This window comes from Acinonyx jubatus, chromosome A1, assembly GCF_027475565.1.
Source record: "Acinonyx jubatus isolate Ajub_Pintada_27869175 chromosome A1, VMU_Ajub_asm_v1.0, whole genome shotgun sequence".
Lineage (NCBI taxonomy): Eukaryota > Metazoa > Chordata > Mammalia > Carnivora > Felidae > Acinonyx > Acinonyx jubatus.
In genome coordinates this window covers 193432428-193458210 of record NC_069380.1, presented here as the reverse complement: position 1 = coordinate 193458210, position 25783 = coordinate 193432428, and the positions used below count along the sequence as shown (strand labels likewise).

Here is a 25783-nt window from a genome sequence, read left to right as displayed (position 1 = left end):
CCTACTGGTGATTCCCATTCCTGACACCTCAAATCAAGTTTATCCCAAACTGAGCTGAGCATCTGTCCCCACCCCAATCTGTTCCCCTTTTACCTTTCTGAGTCTCTCAAGCCAGAGTGGCGTTTTCCTCGCTCCCCACATCCAGTCTCTTAGCAGGACCTGATGATTCCCCAGATACCCCTCAGGTCCTTCTCCTCTCCGTGGGCTCTGTTCCTACCCCTGTGCAGCCTCCCCATCTCCCACCTGAGCACAGCAAAATCTTCCCGCCTCCAGTCTGGCCCCCTGCCCACCTGGCAGCCAGAGATATATTTGGAAAATGCCAATCTGACTGTGGCATTCTGCTGCTTCAAATTCTTCAACAGCCCTTTATAAAGCACATCTTCCTTTTGAAAAGCCTGCTGTGATCTGGCCCACCTGTCCGCCTCATCTCTCAGCCCCACCCTACCCATCTCTCAACGCTGGGGGCAAGTTCTGGCTCTGCTTGAGGACCCCTGACACTGTTATACACAGTGTGGCCTCTGCCTGCAATGCCCGTGCCCCTCGGCCCACTGAACTCCCACTGGCCTTCCAGGCCCAGATCAAATGTCTCCTCTGGGAAGCGCCTTCCCCACCCCTCCACCCCCAGGCCAAGCTGGTGGCACCCTCCCCTGGGTACTCCCAGAGCACTTCCCATCATGCAGCGCAAAGGCTTGTTTACGGGTCTGATTTGGGCCTGGCTGAGCTCCTTGAGGACAGAGCCCTGCCATATTTATCTGCACTCCATAGAGAGAGACTTAGAGAATGTGAGAAGGTGGAGGGAGGGAGAGAAGGGAGGGAGGGAGCAGAAGGAGGAAAGAAAGGCAGGAAAGAAAAAAGGAAAGAAGAAATGAACAAGTCAAGCAAAGATACCAGGGGAGAATTCATTCATTCAAGGATCCATCCATCCATTCATTCATTCAACAAATATCTATTGAATTCCTATCAGGCTCTGTTCTAGGCACTAAGGATACAATTAGCAAGCTCAAGTGACTGGCAACTGACTCTCAGCATTTCCAGGTGACTTTGGTGTGTGCATATGTGTGTGTGTGAGTGTGTGTGTGTGTGTGTGTGTGTGTGTGCAAGCCCTTCTGTCTGTAAGGGCCTGCTGCCGGGGCACCTGTCTTCCCTGGGGCCTGGTGCTTTTAGCATCTGTCCCTGGATCCTGTTGCAGCCCGAAATAAGGCTGTGAGCCACGACAAGGCAGGAACGATTCTTGATTCTTCTCAGCTGAGGCCAGAGCCGGCTGCAAGGGCACACCCGGTTCAGACTGGACCGAGGACCACTAACACCTACATGACTACTCAGCTCTCAGCTTCCCGACAGAGGTGCTAATCTTGAGGGTCTGACCCTCCCTCCTGCACACTTCGGTTCCATCTCTCAGGTACCAGGATCTTAGGGGAGCTCGAGGAGCTTCGGGGCATAGGTAGAGAGCATGAGCCCCAGCCCCCAAGCAGAGGAAGGGCCCTGCGGAGGGGCTGGGGAACCGGGGGCCTCAAGGAAGCTCAGTGCCTGAGTTGGGAGCAGAGGGATTCTAAGCTCTAGGCCACTTTAGGTTGAATGAGGAGGGGTGGCTGGGATTCGAGTTGGGCATTGGTGATGGCTCTGCACAGCATTTCAAGATCTTTAGGCTGTGGAAGGGAGCAGCGTCCGTGTCTGTAAGATTGAGAGCCCTTCCCAATGTCCGTGCCTGTCTGTAACGGGAGTGTTTATCAAGAAACAGACCCGTGCACTGTAGACTCCTGAGTGGTCACGGTCAGAGCACTCTCCCCTAACTCATGGCCCTCCCCCCAAAAGCCTGTAGACAGCTCATGTCTGATACAGTTTGTGGAGCAGGGGAGGGGGTTGTGGATGCCCCAAAGTCTATCTGTGGATCCCATGATCTAGCCCACCCTCCTTATGTAATAAGGACACATAAGAGGAACTGAGGCACAGAGTTGGAGAGCTACCTGCACACAGTTACAGAGGAAGTCAGGGGCACGGATTGGACTCCAGGTTGCCCAGTTCAGTGCCCACCGACCAGGGGCCATGTGTGGGTGTGGGGTATAGATAGAGGCAGACTTTTTTCCAAAGGAAGGAGTGTAGAAAAACCTGGAAGCAAAGCACAGGGGTGGGTAGTCTGTCAGGGGCCTCAAGGGCTCTGCCTTCTCTCCTGGGGGCAAATCAGGGAATCTGGACTGGGAGCCTGCAGGGATCCTCTGGGGCTCTAGACCTCTTTTTGTTTGTAAATCTCCTCCAAGATCCCCGGAAAGTGCCATGAGATGCAAATTGGGGGGGGGGGGGAGGTGGGATGGAGGAGGAAAGAGAGAAGGGGTGAGGCAGAAGAGAGCCCCCTGTAAGTCAGCTGAGGGATGGGGCATAGGGAAGGGGGGCGATGGGTCTCTCAGCTTCCTTGACCAGCCTGTGTCCTCAAGCCTCCGAGCCAAGTATTGGGGATAAAAGGACAGGACCACCCTTGTAGACCCCAGACTGACAACCCATCCATACCCCCCTCTCCCTGACTTAAACTTCCATCTTCTTTCATCCTCTGATTAGAAGCTCATCTGAGTGGATGACAGTCGTCTGAGACCCCCACCTCCCCTACCCCTCATGTCCCAGAGATCAGCCCCTAAAGAAAGAGTGCCTCCCTGACAACCTGTGAAGCACATTGTGTGGCCTCTCACACCTCCCTTGCCTTCCCTGGACCTCAGTCTCCTCCTCTGTACCCAGAGGCCCCAAAGCCCTTTCCAGCTCAGACAGCCCTTCCTTGAGACTAGGGTGGACCAAGGCGGTTCAGGGCTGAGGCTGGGTGGACCAGGGACTGAGAGGAGGTCTGGCAGGGACTAAGAGGAGGTCTGGGGGTGGATGGAGGAGGGCTGGCCCATTTGCAGGCATCTCTCTTCCACAGGATGATCCCTAAGGAGCAGAAGGGGTCCGTGATGGCTGCCATGGGGGACCTCACTGGACCAGGTAAGGTGGACTCAGCCCTTGTGGGTTCCTCCGACCCCATCCTTTCCTGGTCCCAAAGTGCAGCCACGCAGGCCTATTGGCCCGAGGCCCGGGCAAACAGGTGTGAGTTCCAGGCCAGCCCTGAGGGAGTGCCTGTGGAATCTGCCACTTGGGCTGGGAAGTTTCCCGAAGCATTGGGAGGGGCCTTGCCCTGACACCCACACACCCAAGAGCTGAGACTGAATGCCCTAGACTGGGCCCTGGGCCCAACTAAGTCCTTACCTCAGCCCCAAGTTGAGCACTGAGGGCGCTGGTCCCAGATGCAGCCTAACCGTGGCCCCAAGCTCCCCGTACACTTGCCCTTGCTTCCTGTAACTGTGGGTCTCACCGAGCCCCTGTGGCAAGAGACAAGGTGGCGGGGAGAGTAAGGCAGGCTGGCAAGAGCAGGCTCCCCAGGGTGACTCAGACCATTTCACTTAAAACCCAGCTCACCCAATGAAGAAATCATCTAAAACACATGTGTATCACCATAGAAGACCCCTTCTGGAACTCTCCGCGTAATTCTGGAGTCTGTTCATTTGGCCTACGTCAGGGCATTTCAAGTATTTAAAAAAAAGAATTCAGCCAAGTCCTAGCTCTCAGGCTTTAGTGTGAATGATAGTGAAGTGGTGTTGTGGGTTCAAAATACAGAGTCCCAGCCCCTTCCCCCAGGGATTCTGATTCAGTGGACCTGGAGGGGGGCCACACATTCACCTTTCAGGCAAGTGTCCTGGTGCACGTAGACAGTGAACCGAGCTCCAGTAAACCCTCATCAATGGACACCACTGCGGTTTTGCCCCATGCAGGGTTCTAAGAAGTATTTAATCATGTCGAATGACTTTTTTTTTAACGTTCTACTTATTTTTGAGAGACACAGGGAGACAGAGCGCAAGCAGGGGAGGGGCAGACGGAGGGAGACACAGCATCCGAAGTAGGTTCCAGGCTCGGAGCTGTCAGCACAGAGCCCGCCATGGGGCTCGAACTCACAAACTGTGAGATCATGACCTGAGCTGAAGTCAAACATTTAACCAACTGAGCCACCCAGGCTCCCCTAACCATGTCGTATGACTTTATATGTGAGTGGTCCTAACCTGTTTTGTGTGTTCTTGCCTCCTTTTGTTGGCATCAAGTTTTTCTTTTTTTTAACTTCATGATTTCCAGTGCTAAAATATGCCAACTTGGTGAGGTATTGATGCTCTAACTAGAAGAACCAGGCAATGCTTTATCTTTCCCTTTGTCTAAGTAATTAGTTGCAGCCCCCCCAAATGTGGACACATATCATTTATGCCAGACTGGAAATGTATATGTTGTTGACTATCGCTAGGGTATTAACGCAAGACAATTCTGAAACTAAAGAAAAGTAGAAAGAAAAAAAAAAAATCTCATAGTCTCACCATCAGAAGACAGCACTGTAAGGTGATGATAATGAAAACACTTACCATTATTATATACTTACTCTGCATCAGATCCAGTGCTAAGGGCTTTTATGCTCTATGTTATACACATAAACAACAACTCTGTAAGTTAGATATTATTGTCCCTGTTTTGTAGATGAGAAAACCGAGGTTCAGAGGAGCTAGGTGATCATGGATGTAGCAGTCAATAGAGCTGAGATTTCACTCCAGATCTCTGTCTCCAGAGCCCTCTTCCTTACTACATGGTTGTACAAATAATACATCCATTTTATAAGACATTCAGACAAAACAGACATGAATGACTTTGAAAGTGAAAGTTCCTCGTAATGGGACCATCTGGAGATAACCACTGTTAGCATAATTGTGTAAATCCATTTTCCGTTCATATACAAACGTATTTATATAAACGCAAATACATGTGGGCTAAGTACTATACGCTGGGTTCTTTAGCTTGCTTTTTTTTTTCCACTAGCAGCGTACCAGAGACTTCTTTCCCTCCTGCTATGATTTCTCTCTCCACCCCCTCCTCCTGCTCCCCCAGCACGTAATATATTCAGCATATTGATACACACACACCTTACTGGCAGTCGTGAAGGCTCATCTCAGGTTGGACCCTTAGGAACAGAGTTGAAGATTCTCAAGCAAGTGACTTACTGAGGTTGGACCCTCAGGAGGAGGGAAATGACGGGAGCGGGAGAGGGTGGGGGAAATTGCTAAGCCAGGATATGGGCTCATCTGTAGCCCAGGTTCAGTCTGACCTTGTGGGGGCTCCAGGCCCCCAGAGTCCACAGAATTCACCCTGCCTTCAGCGAGGGGGCCGTGAGCACTTCTGCTCAGCCAGGCAGCTCGCTGCAGAAGGGGCCAGTTGTGACATGGAGCCACTGATAAAGGACACTGATAAAGGGGGGGGCAGCACCCCCACAACACTGATGCCCGGTTTTCACAATATGAACCCTCACTGCCGTAAACATCCTTGTATACATAATTTCAGGCATGCTTATTCAACTTTTCTCCCTAAGAATGAAAGCCTAGAAATAGAATTGTTTCCTTAAATAGATTTTATCTGTAACTTTTTTTTTTTTTTTTTTTTACTGTCGAGGTCAATTCATCTGGATAATATTTGACAGTATGATGATGCCAGGGGACTTTTTATTATATATTTCGGTATAAATAGTCTTTCATGCTTTTAAGTATGCAATACCTTTTCTCGTTAAAAATTAGTGTGATTTCCAGCCCTCCTCTTCCTATGTCCTGTATGTAGTCACTACTAATATCTGGCACGTCTCCATGCAGATTTTTCAATGTGTGCATAAACAGATAGTACTTATTTTTTAAAATATGAGTGCAATCCTAGAATACAGATTCTTCTGAAACTTGCTTTTTTCCCCCTCTTACCCTACAATGGATCTCTTTCTGTTCCTAACATGTAAAAGGTGTGCTCTCTTTATTTGCTGAAAGAATGAAAAAAATCATCAGCCTCCTTTTTTAAAAAGGCTGTTTGGATCCCATCGAGTGGGATGAATCACAGCACCTGCCTGGGCCTCGATGCCGCCTGGTGGCCACATCAGGCCTGTCTCCCCGTCCCGTACTATTCTCTTACACAACGTTGGCAACCTCTCTCCCCAAACTCCCAATGCCTCCTCCCCTATCCTCGTTCCCAGCTGATGACCTTGCTTCCTATTGCACTGAGAATTACGGAACCAAAAGGGAACCTCTGTTTGGTGTTCACTGTTTTTCTTGCCCACGTGGTGGCTGACCTCTCCGTGCACGTGTCTGAAGCTACCCCTTCCAGTTGGGCACCAGATACCCTCCCTGCCCCTCTCTCCTGCCCAAGGACATTCTTCCATTCTGCCCTCTCTCTACTGCATTGTCAAAATTTCCCATCAGCCAAAAAGCATGTTTTTACTTCTCCCTCTTAAAAACAGACAAACACCTCTTGACTCTACAGATGCCTCGGGTCCTGTAGAGCATAACTCCTCAACGTTGTTGTCTATACTTTCTCCTCGCTGTCTTCAACATTTTATTAAGCTCATTTCCAAACACACAAAAATAGAGAGTGCAAATCCCCATGGCCCTCCTTTCATTCCTGGAGTCCAAAGCAAAACCCAAAGAGCCTGTCATTTCATCCCCCAATACTTCAGGAGGCATCCAAAATAATGAAAAGAGGGGGGTCTGGGTGCCTTAGTTGAGCGTCTGACTCTTGATTTCAGCTCAGGTCATGATCCCAGGGTGGTGGGATTGAGCCCCACATTGGGCTTGTGCAGAGTTTAGAGCCTGCTTGAGATTCTCCCTCTCTCTCTCTGCCTCTCTCTCTCAAGTTGTTAGCAACTTTGGCTTGATAACCAGTGCCACCATCAACTTTCTTCAGTTTTCTAGTTTGTTTTAATGAGCATCCAAAGAAGGACCACTGTTTATTTGGTGGCTGCGTCTCTTAAATCTCTTTTAATCTACACCCTACCCCCCGCCCTTCCGGCCCTGTCTTCTTTTTTTTTTTTCCATGTCATTCACTCCTTTGAGGAACCCAGGCCAGCTGCCCTATAAAATGTCCCACATCCTAGATTTGGTTCATTGCTTGCTCGTGGTGTGGCTAAAATGTTCCCCTGTCCATTTTCTCATAACACTTTCCAATAAGGTTTTCACGCCCAAATACTCCATGGAAACTACTCTTGTGAGGGTGACCAATAATAACCCCATGACAGTAAAGAGGATGGCCAGTATTCGGCCTTCCTCCTCCTCACTGAGCAGAAGCATGTGGCTTCGTGATCAACCCATCTTCCCTGAAACACTTTCATCACTTGGTTTCCAGGGCCCCACACTCTGGATTTCCTCCTGCTTCACCGGGCTCCCCTTCCCAGGCTCCGTGGCTGGTTCCTCACCTCCTCTGTCTGAATGAGGCAGGCCTGGAACTCAGGCTTGGGATCTTTTCACCCATTCTCACATCCCCAGTGATCTCATCCAGCCTTCCGGCTCTACATACCGTTTGTAGAGCTGGAACACGAACCTCCGTGTATCAGATTTTAGAGATGGACAACTCTGGCCATGCTGTCCCCCCCGTATCCCTTTCCTGTCAGTGCCCTCACCACTCCGTCACTCCTTGCCTCCAAAAGCCTTCCCTTGTTGGGAAGTGTGTAACAGTATGTGTTGGGCTCTGAAACTCCTCTTCCAGGAGAGCCTGGAAACCCTCTCCATGGCTATGACGACTCGTCCTAACTTTGAGAAAAGAAGTAAATGTAATAGTCTTCATCAAACAACAAAGACAATGACAAACACCGTTTGTAGGCCCACGATGCCCCAATGTGTATCTCAGGTCAGTTTGTCCCGTGAGCACTAGGCTCACATAACTGGTGCCCTCCTCGGCTTCTCCGTTTGGGTGTCGTCGAGGTTCTTCAAACCTTATATGCCCAATTCTGCAGGCACTTAAGGGGATTTAAATATGGATTAGGGATTGTATGAAATAAAAATGTGTTCACTCGCACAGGTGGCGATCTCTTACTATTATTTAAATTCAAGTTAGTTAACATACAGTCTTGGTTTCGGGAGTAGAACCCAGTGACTCATCTCTAACATGTGACACCCAATGCTAACCCCAAAAAGTGCCCTCCTTAATGCCCATCACCCATTTAAGCCATCCCCCTCCCCCTTCCCCTCCTGCAACTTCAGTTTGTTCTCTGTATTTAAGGGTCTCTTATGGTTTGCCTCCCTCTCTGTTTTTTTTTTTTAATTTTTTTTTTTTAATATTTATTTACTTTTGAGACAGAGAGAGACAGAGCATGAAGCGGGGAGGGTCAGAGAGAGAGGGAGTCACAGAATCTGAGACAGGCTCTAGGCTCCGAGCTGTCAGCACAGAGCCCGACGCGGGGCTTGAACTCATGGACTGCGAGATCATGACCTGAGCTGAAGTCGGATGCTTAACCAACTGAGCTACCCAGGCGCCCCTCCCTCTCTGTTTTTATCTTATGTTTGCTTCCCTTCCCCTATGCTCATCTGTTGTGTTTCTTAAATTCCACATATGAGTGAAATCATGATATTTATCTCCCTCTGACCCATTTCGTTTAGCATAATACATTCTAGTTCCATCCACACCGTTGCAAATGGCAAGATTTCTTTCTTTTTGATCACTGAGCAATATTTCATTGTATTCCAATATACCACATCTTCTTTGTCCATTCATTAGTTGATGGACATTAGGACTCTTTCCATACTTTGGCTATTGTCGAGAGTGCTGCTATAATCATGGGGGTGCATGTGCCCCTTCGAATCAGCATTTTTGTATCCTTTGGATAAATGCCTAGTAGCGCAATTGCTGGGTCGTAGGGTAGTTCTGTTTTTAGTTTTTTGAGGAACCTCCATACTGTTTTCCAGAGTGGCTGCACCAGCTTGCATTCCCACTAACAATGCAAAAGAGATCCTCTCTCTCCGCATCCTCGCCAACATCTGTTGTTGCCTGGATTGTTCATGTGAGCCATCCTGACAGGTGTGAGGTGATATCTCATTACGGTTTTGATTTGTGTTCCCCTGATCATGAGTGAGGCTGAGTATCTTTTCATGTGTGTACAGGTGGAGATCTTCAACTGATAAAACCAAGTCACAAAGCTTGTATAACTATGACTTCATTTTGGCTGAAAACTCATACATGAATAGGTAGTCTTTAAAAAAAGATATGAACGGACACACACTAAGGTGTTAAAAGTGGACATCTCCAGGTGATAGAAATGGCATTTTTCTCTTTCCCCTTTATATCTGTATTTCCTAACTTTCTTCAATGTACATATATGCTATTTTTATAATAATAAAGGGCTATTTTAAAACTGAAAGAACAGACGTCTAACACTGAACTCCTGATCTTGCCCCCTCTCACCCTCCTCCTGCCCTCCCCACCTCAGTGAGCGGCTGTGCCTTCCTGCCAGTGGCTCAGGCCAGAAAGTCCCCCTCCTCCCCTCGCATGGCTCACACCCATGGCTTACCGTTAGGAGATATCTACAATCTGACCATGTCTCACGGCTCCCACCACTGTGGGCAAAGAGCTGCCGAGGACATTCATGGAAAAAATACAAATGGCCAGAGAACATCTGGAGGAACTCAGTTTCACTGAGTGTCAAACACATGCACATTAAACTCTGCGAGCTCATTTCTGCCCCCCAGGCGGGCTAAGATTCCGCGGCATGGTACTGGAGCTGCTCAGAGGAGGTCACTTGGAGGCTGGCAGCCCCGAGTGCCCTGAGGGTTTGGTGGTAAGAGCTCCCTCTGGCCTCTCTGAGCAGTCCCTTTGCTGGACCTGGGCAAGAAGCTGAGCGTGCCCCAGGACTTGATGATGGAGGAGCTCTCGCTACGCAACAACAGAGGATCCCTCCTCTTCCAGAAGAGACAGCGCCGGGTACAGAGGTTCACCTTTGAATTTCCAGCCAGCCAGAGGGCGGTGAGTTAGCCCCCACCGTGCTTACCGGGGAACTGAGGCCCGGTTAGCCTAGAGCCAAGCCTAGAGCCAAGCAGCGAGTCAGATGAAGACCTCTGGCCCCCGGGGAGCCCCTCCAGCTCCAGCTGGAAAGGCTGTGACATTCCCATCGGCTGGAGCCCCTAACTTGCCGTGTGATCCTAGAAAAGCGTGACCTCTTTAGGGCGCCTCTCCGTAGACGCAAAACGGAGAGCGGACCGGGCAGGGCGAGCTGTGGGGTGAGGAGGGCACTCTGGCTCCTACAAAAAGTGCTCTGGGCTGAATTGGCAGTGAGCAGGATTTAGATGAGACTTGGGCTTGACCTCAGAGAGAGAACACAGAGAGAGAGAACGGAGAGAGAACCTAAGAGAGAGAACTCCTTCTCTTCCTGCCTCTAGAAGAAGGAAAAGGCCAGAAAACGGTCTGCTGGTAGAGACAAGAACGGCTTATCCTCGGGCTTCAAAGAGTCCACAGGTAGTTTCAGTCACTCAGGGGCATTCCACTCATACGCCACTCCATTTCTGGACTAGACAGGGGGTGACTGAGAGGGGACGATGTGGCAGGATGCACAGGAGTAAAGACGACAAAACACCTACCTTCGCGAGGTGCCTGAGACAGCGCTAGCCACGCACTTCACATGTATCATCTCATTTCATGCTCATAGGGCCCTGTGAGCTGATATTATCATCATCAGTACTTCCATCTCACAGACAAGGAAACAGACTCAGGAAGGTTATCTGGCCAGGGTCAATATTAGAATAGCATCTAACATATAGAGCCCATCTCCCTGTCCCTGGCACCGAGTTTAGCGTTCTACGCTATTAACTCATCCCCCCTACCCCGCATCCCAAGGATGTGGGCACTAAGATTATGCGCCCCTCCCTTTTTCGGTGTTGGGACAACCCTGGATCCTTGCCCCACTGAGCCTCCCTGTGGTCTATTTGTGCTCACAGCTGGTAGACCGAAGCGCCAAGGGGAAGGTGACGGGAACAGCGGGAACAGCGGAGGCCGGCCCCCTTCACGCCCAGGGGAAGGTGAGCGTGGAGGGAGCCCCGGGAAAATGGGGGAATTCGGGGGAAGGAGCCAGGCAGCTTGGGCCAGTCTGCGGCCTCTGAGCGCCCGCTCCTGTGCCCAGGTTGCCAACGGCCCCGAGGGGCAGAGCTGCAGCTCTGAGCTCCACATCTTCCGGGCCACGCCCGGGGGCCCCGAGGTGGCCCAGCCCTCAGCCTTCCCTGCGGAGCGCCCCCGCAGCCCCAGCGCCCTGGCACCAGGTGAGTTCAGCTCCGGGTCCTGGGACCAGGGCTGGGGGACCCAAGCGTGGCAGTGCTCCAGGGTGGGGCAGGGACAGCACCCAGAGGGCTGTCTAGTCCACCTCCCTGACCACCCACGCCCCTCCACAGATCTAACACAAGCCCAGAGAGGCACAGCAACGTCCCCAAGGTCACAAAGCCAGCCAGAGTCTACGCCCTGAGTCGAGATGCCGGTCCTTCTTGCTTCCAGGGGTGGGGAAGCCTCAGTCCCCTTTGCTGGCGCAACTTTGGCATTACATCCCTCCCACATCTCTATCCCAGCTCCAGACTTCCCTCCCCCAACCATATCCACCAGGTGGGCGGGCGGGGGGGGGGGGGCAGAGGGAGAAAGGCCCCCCCGGGTGCCCCAGCCTGCCTGCCTCCCACACGCCCTGCTCCGCCTCCAGGCTATGCCCAGCCGCTGAAGGGCGTCCCGCCGGAGAAGTTCAACCACACGGCCATCCCCAAGGGCTACCGCTGTCCTTGGCAGGAGTTCATCAGCTACCGGGACTACCAAAGCGATGGCAGAAGTCACACCCCCAGCCCTGCCGAGTTTCGAAATTTCAACAAGTAAGGATGGGTGGGCACCTTGGGGAGAGGTCCCTAGGGGGTGCAGGTGCCTGGCACAACACAGTAGTGGCTGCATTTCCCAAGCCCTTGGACATGCCAAGCTCTATCTGAACACTTACACGTTGATTGAGCTCTTGCTAGAACTCGGTAGAACTCTTGCCTCAGCACATAGTAGGTCCGCAGTAAATGTACAGGGAGTGAATGGGTGAATGTGCCACACATCTCGGTTTCTGCACACAACAGGGTGGGGATGTGCCTCAATGTTTTCTATTTCGCCAGTGAAGAGACCCACTCAGGAACACCGACAACCTGCCCACAGTCATGAGGCAAGGAGCAGGGCTGGGATCCAAGTCTGGGTTAGTCTGACTCCAGAGCCCAGGGTCTTATTCTCCCACACTCCTGGTGCCACCCCTTTGATGGATATCCTCCCTAGGTAGGGGCCCTGGATCTCATTACTCCTAGATCAGCTCAGCCTTTTCCTCATGTTCATCAATGGTCTGGAAGAGGTCTAGAAATGGCTTGAGGCTCTATCAGAGTGGGGGGATGGCAGTGAAACGTTGGACAGCAGAGGTGAGAGCCACAGAAGAGTGGCTTGTACTATTCAGAGCATGGGGCCTCAACGTGGGCTTAAATGCAGACTCCTTGCTTAGCTGTGTGACCTTGGGCAAGTGACTTAACTTCTCTGAGCCTCCATTTCCCCGTCTGCATCATTACAGAATCCCTTCATAAGTTTGTTGTGAGGCTGGCATGAGAAGTCATAGGCAAAGTTTCTGGCAAGGAATAAGCTGTCAATAAACAGTAGCTATTGGTATTAGGAGTAGTAGTTACAGGCTGAAATGATGGTTGGAAAAGCTATTAGGGAGAACTGAAAGGGATAACTTAGTGTGCTGACCTAGGGGCCCAAAGACAAATCATAGGAGTCAAGACAGGAGTCTGGCACTGGAGGAAGGCCTTGGGCTGGGGGATGCATTTCAACTGCAGTCGGCTTCTTTGGTCTGATGCTATTTCTGAAAAATGCTCCTCTGGCTTTGGCTGCATTAAAGTGAGAAAGGGGAGGGTCCACCGGAGGAGGCCAAGGTCCAGCTCTTCTGGCCCAGACCACATGCGGAGACAGTCTGACAACTGGGGGTGACCAGCACTGAAAAGAGACTGCTCGGAAGGGAGGTGCTTGCCCTCAAACAGCTGATAGCCAGGAGGGCCCCTACAGGAAGAATTGTGCCCAACAGGCACCGTGTGAGCCACGAGCCATTGGCAGACGTTCTGGGGTTTCTGCCAGGCGAGACTGCGTTCTCCCTCCTCCGGGGGCCCTCAGCTCCTGCCTGCCCAGCTATTTAAAACCCTCAGCAGACATTCAGTCCCGGGCGCCGGCTTCCAGGCTGGCCAAGTCGAGTCATAGCCCCATCTATCTCACACTGCAGCTATGACAGGCTGAAGCACCTTCCCATCAGCAGAAGGAGGACCTTCGGGGGCCCTGAGCCCAGGCCCCGTCTGAGACAGAAGGGCCAACTGAGGCTAAGAAGGGGGGGAACAGCAGTGTTGGTGGCCAAGCTGTGCTCAGGATCCAGGGCTCTGGGCTTCTAGTCAAGGGCCGAATCGTGAGGCCTGTGCAGCTTGGAAACTGCCCAGCCTGTTCCCACAGGGCCTGGCTGTTGCCGCCACAGCCGGGGTGGTCTGGGCAGAAATGCTATACTGGCTGGAACCCAGGCTGGGGCCTGCGGTCTGCCTTTCTACCCCCGGGGGGCAAACACTCCCCCATTCCCATTGGTCCTGGGCTTCGAGGAAAACACTACACAAGCAATGCTTTTTAACTTGTCTTAAAATGAAAAAAGTTTAAAAATAACATACTTATATTCTCTTAAATAAAGACACACACACACACACACACACACACACACACACACTACAAATAAAGAGAGGGCCCTTTGTTCACCATCCTCCAATCCCAGTTCCCTTCCCAAATGGAATACCGTTGTCAGGTTGGTGTGTGTTTTCAGATCGTTTTCTACCAGCAGCTACATTCTGATAGGGGATGGGATTGTTTTATGGATAGTGGGCATTTTCATACTTTGTATTTCATCATGTAACTTGCTTGCCTTTTTGACTCAGCAGTATACTTTTGAAATCTATCCTACATAATACAAACAGATCTTTTCATGCCTTTTAAGCTGCTGTATGGTATTCCACCATGTGAATATACATTTGTCTTATCCATTTCTCTGCCGTGGACATAGGGGCTGTTTCTGGTTTGTCACCAATCACTGCTTGTATCCGTTTGTGCACGTGCTTTCCTAAGCCGTATGCTCACAGGTGCGATTGCTGGTTGACAGAGTTTGCACATGCTTAGGTGAAAAAGATCCTGCCAAATTGTCCTCCAAGGGAGCAGCACCAATTTACCCTCCAGCCAGCAGTATCTAAGTGAAACTTTGCCCCCCCCCATCTCATCAACTTTGCCTCCTTATCAAATTATTTCTTCTTACCAGTCTTATGGGTGACAAATGTTGCGTCTCCTTTATAAACTCCAAGCAGGCTCTGCACGGGCAGTTGGGACTCGAACTCACAAACCATGAGATCATGACCTGAGCTGAAATCAAGAGCCGGTTGCTTAACCAACTGAGCCAACCAGGGGCCCTTCTCAGTGCTCTTTCTAATCCTCTCTTCCCTCTCTAATTCTCCCCTGTTCTAAGGGGAGATGAGCAGGGCAAGGAAAAACCCCATTCCAGCTCCTTTGGCTTCTGGAGCTTAATACTTAAGGGGTACCTAGAGTTTTGTCTGGGACCAGCCAATTCTAGCTTTGAAAATTTCATTCCCATACCCAAGCAACAAGCCATCCGCACTAGAAGGAGACTGGGGAATGGGCAGAGCCAGAGAAACCTGTTAAAGACAGTACAAAGCCTGGTATAGGTGGGGAAACGGAGGCCCAGAGGGAGGCATGGAGGGGGCCCCACATCGTGACCCGCATGTCAGTGCTCTGCCATCCCTCTCCCACACAGCCCACCTCTTCTGCTGCTCTTCTCTCCCCAGGACCCCGGTGCCCTTTGGAGGACCCCTGGTTGGGGAGACTGTTCCCAGGGCAGGCACCCCCTTCGTCCCGGAGCTCATCAGTGGCTTAGAACTCCTCCGTCTCAGACCCAGCTTCAACAGAGTGGCCCAGGGCTGGGTCCGCAACCTCCCCGAATCTGAGGACCTGTAGCCCCAGCCTGAATATTCAATTCCCTTATCTTGGTGTCCAGGTGACATCTTGGAGCCAAGACTTGGGGACAGTCCCTAAGTGGGGTGTGTTTCCAAATTTCCCGGGGATGATGTTTTGAACACAGATTTCTGGCCTGCCCCAGACTTGCAGCATCAGAATCTCCTGAGTTGGGGAATCTCTATTAGTAACCAACACTCCCAGGAGACTCCAGTGAAACTCGTCCATGGTTTGTGTCTTTAGGAATCCAAGCCACCAATGAATTCACATCCATGCCACCACCCCTCCCTGCTTGTGTACTCCAGCTTACACTCCTCCAGCGACAGGGAGCTCACTAGCACCTGTTTACCTGTGGATAACTCTGATAACTAGAAAGCTTTTCCTTTTATTGAGATGCAGTTGGCCTTCATTCATGTGCTAAACATTTGCTACTTACCTGCTATGCACTGGACACCCTGCCAGCCCCAGGGAGAGTGTGTGGCAAATAAGCCCAGGCGGTGGCCTAGAGGAAGAGAGGACAGTAGGGAAGACAGCTTTGGAAAGCAGTAAATCGTGTTAATTTTCCCTACAGCACACTAACTGGGGAATAAAGTGCCGTGAGGCAGAGGAGGGGGTCCCTACCCCTGGGTGTGGGGTGGGGTTCTGGGCTGCTTCTCAGAGACTTTGAGTGGGACCCCAGAGGAGGAGTGAGAGCCGTCATGGGAAGAGGGAGTGATGGGGAGGGCATTCCTGCAGAGTAAACCAGCACGTGCGAAGTGCGCAATTGTGCACAGGTGGAGGTGTTCTGGAGAAAGGAGAGGGCTGTGTTGGAGGGGTGAGGGCCACCGTGGGGCGTACTCTGCTAAGGAGATGGGGGTGGTTTTTAAGCTGGGGAGTGATGGGTCTTGCTAAGTGGGGCAAAGATTGGAGAGGACTGAGGCCGGGAGCCAGGAAGCCTACAGAGAACAAGGTCTGGACTAGGCAGGTGGCCACGGGGATGGAAAGAAGGGGCACGCCTCTGGCCACCTTCTAAGACAGGTGCAATGTGGGGCACCTATAAGGACTCCTTCTTTCTTTTCTCCTTCTGCTCACCATCCTGAGCAAGCCTCAGGGTAAATCATGTCCTAGTTTCCAGCAGGGGTAGTTCAAGGGCTGTGCTCTAGCTCATTCGGAAAAGGAAAGAAAGGAGTGCCTCTCAGTTCAAGTGATGATGGGGAGGACAATGATGACGATGGTGCTGGTGGCTGCTTTTTATTGGGTGCCTCAGTGCTTGGGCTGGTAGTAGACTCTTCACATGTCCTATTTCTTATTTTCAGTACAACCCTGAGGAAAAGGTATGGTCCCATTTTACAGATGTGGATATCCAGGCTCAAAAGAAGCGGCTTGTTCAGGGACAGAGCTAAAATGGGAATCTAATTCTAGTGGCTCTCCCTTTTCACTCCACTGGGTGGCCAGGCCAAGGCCCACTCACTCTGGAATCATCTAAGCATGGTGTCCTGCCTTAGGGTTTAGAGGTAAAAAGTGCACGCTGGGTAGTCAGACCAGATGAACTGCTACTGTCAGCCATGTGAACTTGAACAAGCCATTTCTCATTGGTGGGCCTGTCCCCCCCCCCCCCCCCCCCCGTAACACGAGGGCAAGACTAAAAGCCCTGTGTAGGGTTGTTGTGAGCACGGTGATGGCCACATACCTAAGAAGCTCTCAGTCATTCTTAGATTCCGTGCAGCCCCTGCTCTTGACTGGAAGAGATGTTCTTGTAGCAGATGCAGCTTGAGAAGTTGTCTACGAGAGACCATTGGGATCGGTAAAGCTTAAGCCTGAAGGAAAGCCTCTGATCACTGCAGGGCTCCCTCTGGACATGAATTACCTCCTCACCGCCCCCCCAACTCCCCGCCACCCCGCCTCCTTCTGCCTCTTCCCTGACTCCCTCTCTTGGGGAGATGAGAAGGTGAGAAATCCAGCTAATTCCCAGGGTGCATGGGATAGTGGTTGCATTTTGTTCTGGACTTCTACTTCACCCCACACATTCTCAAGGGGCCAGCAGCCCATTAGACTTGCTTGCAATTAACGTGTTGTCTTGAGTTTGGGGGCTGCTGTTTAAAGCCATGTTTGCACGAGCTGAAAACCAACCATTAAAGTGTCTGCCTCTGCTGTGTCCTGGAGGGTGATGGCCACCACCAGCTCCAGGAGAGGAGAGCCTAGCGGAGCCAGCTGCTCCCAAAAGCAAATCCTCACTCTTTCTTCTTCTGATAATATGACTTTCACTGATGTTGTTTAAAAAAGAAAGATAAGAAAGAAAGAAAGAAAGAAAGAAAGAAAGAAGAAAGAAGAGAAAGAAAGAAGGAAAGAAAGAAAGAAGAGAAAGAAAGAAGGAAAGAAAGAAAAAAGAAAGAAAGAGAAAGAAAGAAAGAAAGCTTTATAAATAAATAAATAAATAAATAAATAAATAAAATGTGAAAAGATTTGCCCACATAGCTCCTCCCACGCACACAGATAGACTTTCCCAGCCTCCTGCATTCTGCCTGATTCCCACATACTGGAGGTAACCACTGGTAACAGTGTGGACCTTGTAGAATTCTAGAATTACTTAAACCGGTAAACATGGATGTGTACATAGATGCATAGGTACAAAAATATGTCTTTAATGGGATCATACTATGTGCATTATTCTGTATTTTGCACCTTTATTCAACAGTAAGTAAAATTTGGATCCTGAAAAAGCAGGCCATTTAGCCTTTCATGTAATTTGTGGGCCTAGGAAGCCCTTCATATAAAATCCTATTCTTTGCTCATTCACATAAAATTCTGTGCTTTTGGCTGTTTTGTTCCTTACATAAATAAAATCGCACAGTGATACAGAAATGGCACAGACGGAGCAGGGCCACAACGTCGGGAAAGCAGCCATTAGATCCTGCAGCTGTGAAGGTAGGTGAGCTGCAGCTACAGGTAACATCCAGAGACTGATGCACCTTGGAAACAAAATGGCAAATGCAAAGGAAGGAAGATACAAACATAGATGTTTGCTGATGCAAGGAGGTGTTAATGTAAAAGTCAGGATGGTGTTAACTTCGGTATGAAAGAGAGGGTGGTGATCAGAAAGGGACACATAAAATGCTTCTGGGGACAGTTGGGCAATTTCTGCTACAATTTGGGTGATTGTTACATAGGTGTTCACTTTAGAATATTTAGTTGTACGTCTGTGTTTTATGTACTTTTTCTGTACATGTGTTAGGTTTTACCAAAACAGTCCCTCCTTTTAAAAAGGTAATGGGCAAGGGTGCGTGGGTAGCTCAGTTGGTTGAGCATCTGATGCTTGATTCCCGTTCAGGTCATCATCTCACAGTTGAGATCAAGCCCCATATCAGGCTCTGTGCTGAGCATGGAGCCTGCTTGAGATTCTCTCTCTCTGCCCCTCTCCCTCACTCATTCTGTCTCTCTCTCTCTAAAAGAAAAAGAAAAAATAGTTAATGGACAAGTCAATGGTAGATCAGATGTACTGAAGGAAGAATTAGTGAACCAGATGTGCCCATAATGCTTCATAGAGAGGTAAAGAGTTAGAAAGTATGAGAGAGAAATTAAAAGACATGGAGAATAAAATGAAAATGTCCAACAATACTGACAGGAATTCCAGAATGCTTTAAAATGGCTGGGGTTTTCTCAGATTTCATAAAAGGACATAAATTCACACAATTCTCACCCTATCATGAGAAAGGATATTAAATCCACACTTAAGAACCATTATGGGGCACCTGGGTGGCCCAGTCAATTCAGCATCCAACTCTTAATTTTGGCTCACGTCATGATCTCATGATCGTGGGATCGAGCCCTATGTTGAGCTTTGCACTGGGCATGGAGCCTGCTTAAGATTCTCTCTCTCTTTCCCTTTATCCCTCCCCCCTCTCTCTCTCTCTCTCTCAAAAAAAAAAAAAAAAAAAAAAAAGAACCATTGCAGTGAGGGGCACATGGCTGGCTCAGTTGGTGGAGTATATGAGTCTTGATCTCAGGGTCATGAATTTGAGCCCCATGTTGGGTGTAGAGATTACTTAAAAATAAAACCTTAAAAAATTTTTTAAAGAACATTGTAGTGAGGGGTGCCTGGGTGGCGCAGTCGGTTAAGCGTCCGACTTCAGCCAGGTCACGATCTCGCGGTCCGTGAGTTCGAGCCCCGCGTCAGGCTCTGGGTTGATGGCTTGGAGCCTGTTTCCGATTCTGTGTCTCCCTCTCTCTCTGCCCCTCCCCCGTCCATGCTCTGTCTCTCTCTGTCCCAAAAATAAATAAAAAACGTTAAAAAAAAAAATTAAAAAAAAAAAAAGAACATTGTAGTGAAACTGCAGAACTCCAAAGTCACAGAGAAATTTCAAAAAAGTTGATATTGCCTACAAATTACCCAACATAAAAGCTAGGTTACCCACAAAAGAGTATTTAAAATGACAACCATAATAGAAAAACATCTTCAAGAAGTGAGAGCAAAACAAATTCATTTTTAGACAAATAAGTAGTGAGAGAATTTCCCACTAACCTCTGAAAGAGCAAAAGAACATGCTTTTGGAAGGATCCAGAATAAAAGTATAGAGTCTAAGAAGCAATGGTGAGCAGAGAAATCAATTCAATAGACAGCAGGAAGGATGAAAAACAAACAAACAAACCAGCAATTAAAGGGACATGAAATAAGGTAGTATAAATACATTCAAATATATCAGTTATCACAATAAATGTAAATGTGTAAAATTCACCAATTTAAAGATAACAGTTTATGTCAAAAGTAATTCCAGCTCTACGCTTTTCACAAACAGCACTCCTAAAACTACGACACAGTAGTAAAGAAATGGAAAAGGATAAACCAGTTAAATACTACCTCAAAGAAATGTGTTCCAGCCATATTGACATCAGACAAGGAGACTTTCAAAGAGCATTATTGTGATAAAGAGGATCCTTACATAAGGATATAACCAAAGTCATAGTGGAAGATTTAACACAGTTATTTTAATTATTGATTGGTTATCATACAGAGTAGGGAATATAGGAAATTTGTACAATAAAATTAAAATGTAGAATACTTCACTGCCAAATTAGAGAATACTCACTATTTTTAACTACTATGAAACACTTTATAAAATGAATACACAAAATTCAAAACTTCCATGCATCAAAGGACACTATCAAGATGGTGAAAAGACAATCTACAGAATAAACAGTTATAAACTCAAAGAAAAAATAAATATCCATGCATCCACAATAAATTATTGAATAAATAAATAAATGGGGAGAGAAAAGACAAGTCTTCTTTCTTCCCCACAAAAGACTTCCAAATAATGTATGTAGAAACCTGTCCTTCAGGAGGTGGAATGTAAATCCCATCCTATTGATTATAGATTGGACTTATTGACTTGCTTCCAAAAAATAGAGCATAGGAAGGGAAAAACAGTAAATTTACAAAGGAGAAACCTGGAAGACATCACCTTAACCGAGTAATCAAGGTTAACATCATCAATGATATAACATGATAAGGGCACTTCTCTTTGAGATATTTTCCCCCAGATCTATAACCCCAGGCTAATCACGACAAAACATCAGACAAATTCAAGTCAAGAGACAGGCTGCAAAATAGCTCACCAGTACTTTTCTGTAATGTGGTAGACTGGGTTGGATTCTGGAACAGAAAAAAGGATATTAGAGGGAAAAATGGTGAAATTCAGATAAAGACTTAGTCTAGTTAATAGTACTATACGAATGTTTATTTCTTGGTTTTGACAAAGATACCATGGCTATGTAAGACATTAACATTAGAGGAAGCTAGGTGAAGAATAACAACTCTCTGTACATCTTTGCACCTTTTCGGTAAATCTCAAGTTACTCCAAAATAAAGTTTTAAAACTAAAGGAAAAAAAATCCCCAAAAGAAAACTCCAGACCCAGATGGTTTCACTGGTGAATTGTATCAAATCTTTAAGACAAAACTAATAGCAATGTTACATAAACTTTGTCAAAATATAGAGGAAGAGGTAACATTTCCAAACATGTTTTACAAGGCCAGAAGAAACTTGACAAAGACATTACAAAAAATTCAAGACCAATATTTCTCATCAACATAAACACAAAAAACAGTATATAGATAGATAGATATAGATATCTATATATAGATAGATAGATATAGATAGATATCATATATAGATATATGTTATGATACATTATGTCTATGTTGGGTCATAGGGTTTCAAATGGTGATGGTGGTCAAAAGGTACAAATTTTTCTTTTTTTTAAATATAATTTATTGTCAAGTTAGCTAACATACAGTGTATACAGTGTGCTCTTGGCTTCAGGAGTAGATTCCCATGATTCATAGCTTATATACAACACCCAGTGCTCATTCCAACAAGTGCCCTCCTCAATCAATGCCCATCACCCTATTTTCCCCTCCCCTGCACCCCTACCCCGCCTCCCCCCATCAGCCCTCGGTTTGTTCTCTGTACTTAAGAGTCTCATGCCTTGCCTCCCTCTCTGAAACTATTTTTCCCCCTTCCCTTCCCCCATGGTCTTCAGTTAAGTTTCTCAAAGTCCACCTATGAGTAAAAACATAGGATATCTCTTTCTCTGACTGACTTACTTCACTTAGCATAATACCCTCCAGTTCCATCCACATTGTTGCAAATGGCAAGTTTTCATTCTTTCTCAAAAGGTACAAATTTCTTGTTACAAGTTAAGTAAGTTCTAAGGATGTAATGTACAGCATGGCGATTATAGTCAATGGTACTATATAGCATATTTGAAAGTTGTTAAGAGAATAGATCTTAAAAGTTCTCATCACAAGAAAACATGTAACTATGTGAGGTGATGGATATAAACTGGACTGACATTGATAATTATTTTGCTATAAATACATGTATCAAATCACATTGTTCACCTTAAGCTAATACAATGCCAACTGTATCTCAGTAAGAGTAGAAAAAATAAAATAAATTTTTAAAAGAAATAAATTATGACGAAGTTAGGTCTATCCCAGAAATGCAAGGTTGCTTTAACATTTAAAAATTGATCAATGTCAGGGCGCCTGAGTGACTTAATTGGTTTTGGCTCGGGTCATGATCTCATGGTTCATGGGTTCGAGCCCCGTGTTGGGCTCCACTCTGGCAGCACGGAACCTGCTTAGGATTCTCTCCCTCTCTCTCTGCCCCTCCCCAGCTTGCTTGTTCTCTCAAAATAAATAAATAAACAAACTTAATCTAAAAGATTTAAAAATCAATGTAATTCACCACACTAGCATAGTGAAAGAGAAAACCATACGAGGCATAAAAAAAGGACTGACAAAATTCAACAGCTGTTTACGGTGAAAATTCTCAGAGAATTTGGAGGGTAACTTCTTCAGTCTGATAAAAGGCAGCTACAAAAGAAAATCTACATCTAATATCATACTTAATGGTAACATGCTGAAGTATTTCAGTATTGGGAACAAGATAAAGATGTCCACTCTCACCAGTTCTATTTAATATATTACTCAAGGTGCTAGCCAGTTCAGTAAAAAAAAAAAAAAAAAGAAAAAGAAATAAAAGGCATGAAGATTGGGAATAAATAAGTAAACTGGTCTATATTTGCAGATATTATTCTTACATAGATCATCACAGGAATCTATAAAGCAATACTAGAACTTGCAAGGTCATGGGATACAGGGTTGATATACAAAAACCCATTCAGTTTTATATATTAGCTGAAATCATTAGAAAGTACGTTTTTTAAAATTCCAGCTGCAATAGGAACAAATCGCAAAATTCTTAGTGATAAATGTAACAAATATTACATCAGACCTGTGCGCTGATGGTGCAAAATACTGCTGAGAGAACTTACAGCAGACTTCACGCGATGGGGACACGTGCCGTGCTCTGCACTGGAAGACTCAGTACTGTTAAGATGTCGATTCTTCTCAAATTGATCTACAAATTCAACACAATCCCAATCATAGCCCTATGTTTTTGTAGAAATTAACAAACTGATCTTAGAATGTATACGGAAATGTAAAAGACCTAACAAAGGAAAAGCTTTTCAACAAAGAAGAAATGAAGTCAGTGGGGTGGGTTTGAATCCAATCTGACCGGTGTCCTTATGTAAAGGGGGAAATTTGGAAACAGTAGATGTATACACAGGGAGAAAACCATGTGAAAACGGAGGCAGATACAGGGGGTGATAGTTCCATAAGCCAACAAATGCCAAAGCTTGCCAACAAACAACAGAAGCTAGAAGAGGGGCCTGGAACACATTCTCACAGCCTCAAAAAGAATCAACTCTACCAACACCTTGATCTTGGATGTCTAACCTCCAGAAAGGTGAGACAATAAATTTCTGTTGGCTCAGCCACCTACTTGATAATACTTTGTTACAGCAGCTTTGGCAAACTAATACATATTTTTGTATGCTAGACAATAAATGAGACTTCATTAAATAAAAAATCTCTGCTCATCAAGAAAATTGCTTATCATCTTTCCAATAGGAAAGTTAATAGGCAAGCCACAGATGTGAAGAAAGTATTTGCAAACATAGATCTGACAGAGGACTAACATCTAGAACATACATATATTTTAAAAACTCCTATAACTAGTTAATAAAAAGACAGACACCCAGTAAGAATGGCCAAAATATTTGAACAGACACTTCACAAAAGAAGATATATAAACAACCAACAACTACTTAAAAAGGAAATGCAAACTGAAACCACAATGAAATACTACAATATGCCCATCAGAATGGCTGAAAGTCAAAAGACTTTTTATATGAAACTTTGGTGATGTTTTGGAGCAACTGGAACTCTTGTTGGTGGGAATGTAAAATGGTACTACCATCTTGGGAAAAGTTCCAACGGTTTCCTTTAAAACTAAATGGGCACCAGCATTGTGATCCAGGAAGTCCACTCTATTTATTTCAAGAGAAATAAAAACCTATATTCACCAAGGGAAAAAAAAAAGTGTACAAGGATATCCAAAGCAGCTTTAATTCATGATAGCAAAAAGTTGATAGGTAAGTGATGGTATAATCATACAATGGAAGGTGATGGTATAATCATACAGTGGAATGCTACTCAACAATAAGAAGGAATTATACACATCCTGGATGACCCTCCAAAACATCATGTTGTTAAGAAGCCAAATACAAGAAGTTCACAATGCACGATTCCATTTATGTAAAGTTCTAAAATAAGTAAAACTAATTTATGGTGAAAAAAATCAGAACAGTAGTTGCCTCTGGAGATTGATGGGGGCAGGGTATTGACTAGGGAGAACAGGGGACATTTTTCTGGAATGATGGTAATGTTCTACATCTTGACAGGGATTTGGGTCACATAGATGGATACAATGTCAAAATTCTTGAGTAGCATATTCAAGATATGTGCATTTCGATCTGTATAAATTTTACCTAGAAAATCTACAAATATTGAACTCAAGTTCATTATATAAATGCTTAAGTGCTTCAAGGTGAAGTATGCTGCTGTTTTCAGTCTACTCTGAAATGCATAAAAAACAGATTGATGAATAGACAGGTATGTGTTGAAGCAAATATGGCCAAATGTTAATTGTAGTTCTGGTTAGTAGATACGTGACTGCTCACTGTAAAATTCAACCTTTCTGTATGTTAGAAAATTTTCATAATAAAATGTTAGGGAGAATACAAAGACTTCAGGATCTCTGAGGAGGGTAGCTTCTTCTAATCTTAGAAAACCATTTCATCTCATATTAGTGTTTCTTGGAGGGTGGTCTTTGCCTCACCAACTTGTGTAGACCCACTGAAGGAACTTAAATACTGAAGTTTAAGAACTAGTGTTCTATATGCAGGATCTCACTCCACACACAGAGCTTCAAATGCTACTTCATTGCCAACTCCCAAATCTTGGGGTCTTTCTTTAGCTCCAATTCCCTTTGGGCTGGGAAGTTCCATAGGTCTTCCAGTTAAACTTACCAACCCCCACATTGGACTCATTTTCCTACCCCTGCATCCCAACCTCACTGTCCTCCCCTAACCATCATTCTCGGTCAGGAAAAGGCACCCTTCCACCCATCTGACCAACCCAGGGACCTGGGGGAGGGGGGGGGGCGGGTCATCCTTGACTCTTCTATTTCCATTTATTTCAGGTTACAGTGGTGGCTCGCTGACTTGTCTAAAACATCTGTCACATCACTCTTTGCCCCATGGGCAGTCACTGCCTTAATTTAGTTGTCATGATGCAGTGCCTTCTGAGCCTCCTCCATGAGGGGAGCAGCCCAAAATACCACAGGCAACGAGAAGGGTTGGGAGGGGAGGCATTATGACCAGGAGACAGAGGTTAAGTAATGTGCCCAAGGGCTCACAGCTGGGAGGTGCTGAAGTGAGGATCTGAATGCAGATCATCTGGCTCCAGAGTCTGTTTAAACCATTACTCGTTATCAACAAAAACGGGGTTTTTCTTTTTTTGTGATGAGATTCAACTACATCTCTGTTACTCGAGTAACACTAGCTGCTAACAGATAAACCCCCAGGTCTCAACACTTTACTATAACAAAAATTCCCCCCATCATAATGCTCTCCTCCTCAAAGCAGTGATAAGGAACCCAGGCTCCTTCCATTGTGACTCTGCCATCTTCCTCCCTCCAGAAGAGGGATCATCCTCCTGTGTCTTTAGCCAGATGGGAAAAGAATTCATGGGATTGGGTGAGATGTTTTTACAGATCTGGTCTGGGAATGGCAAAGGTTACTTTTCACCAAGTGCACCCCCAGCTGTGTGCCCTAGAGGAAAAGGAAACGGAGTTGGTTAAGTACCTAAGAGTTTTTGTCAAAATCCAATTGCTCTTAATTCTGATTTACTCAAGAAAAGACAGCATCGCTTCTACACTTCAACTTATGCTGGCATATTATGCTTTTCAAAAAAAAATATATCCACAGCCAGAGAGTGCAGAAAATTTAGAATCCCCTCC

General features: G+C 46.7%; 1 protein-coding gene across 5 annotated transcripts; it reads left to right on the top strand.

Moving 5' to 3' along the window:
* Nucleotides 1-781: 781 nt before the first annotated feature.
* On the top strand, nt 782-24830 carry MYOZ3 (myozenin 3). 5 transcript variants are annotated; one of them, XM_053200145.1, is made up of 8 exons: nt 782-1035; nt 1246-1399; nt 2903-2964; nt 9659-9813; nt 10782-10862; nt 10964-11099; nt 11525-11687; nt 11931-13851. In XM_053200145.1, exons 3-8 carry the CDS (start codon nt 2904-2906, stop codon nt 12010-12012), a joined length of 678 nt encoding a protein of 225 aa, XP_053056120.1. In that variant the 5' UTR covers nt 782-1035; nt 1246-1399; nt 2903; the 3' UTR covers nt 12013-13851. The 5 variants fall into 5 exon arrangements, with proteins under 5 accessions (XP_053056120.1, XP_026933094.1, XP_053056127.1 ...); XM_027077293.2 differs by lacking the exon at nt 11931-13851 and adding an exon at nt 23332-24830 and having other exon boundaries at nt 783-1035; XM_053200152.1 differs by lacking the exon at nt 11931-13851 and adding an exon at nt 16698-17656 and having other exon boundaries at nt 783-1035.
* The last annotated feature ends 953 nt before the right edge of the window (nt 24831-25783 follow it).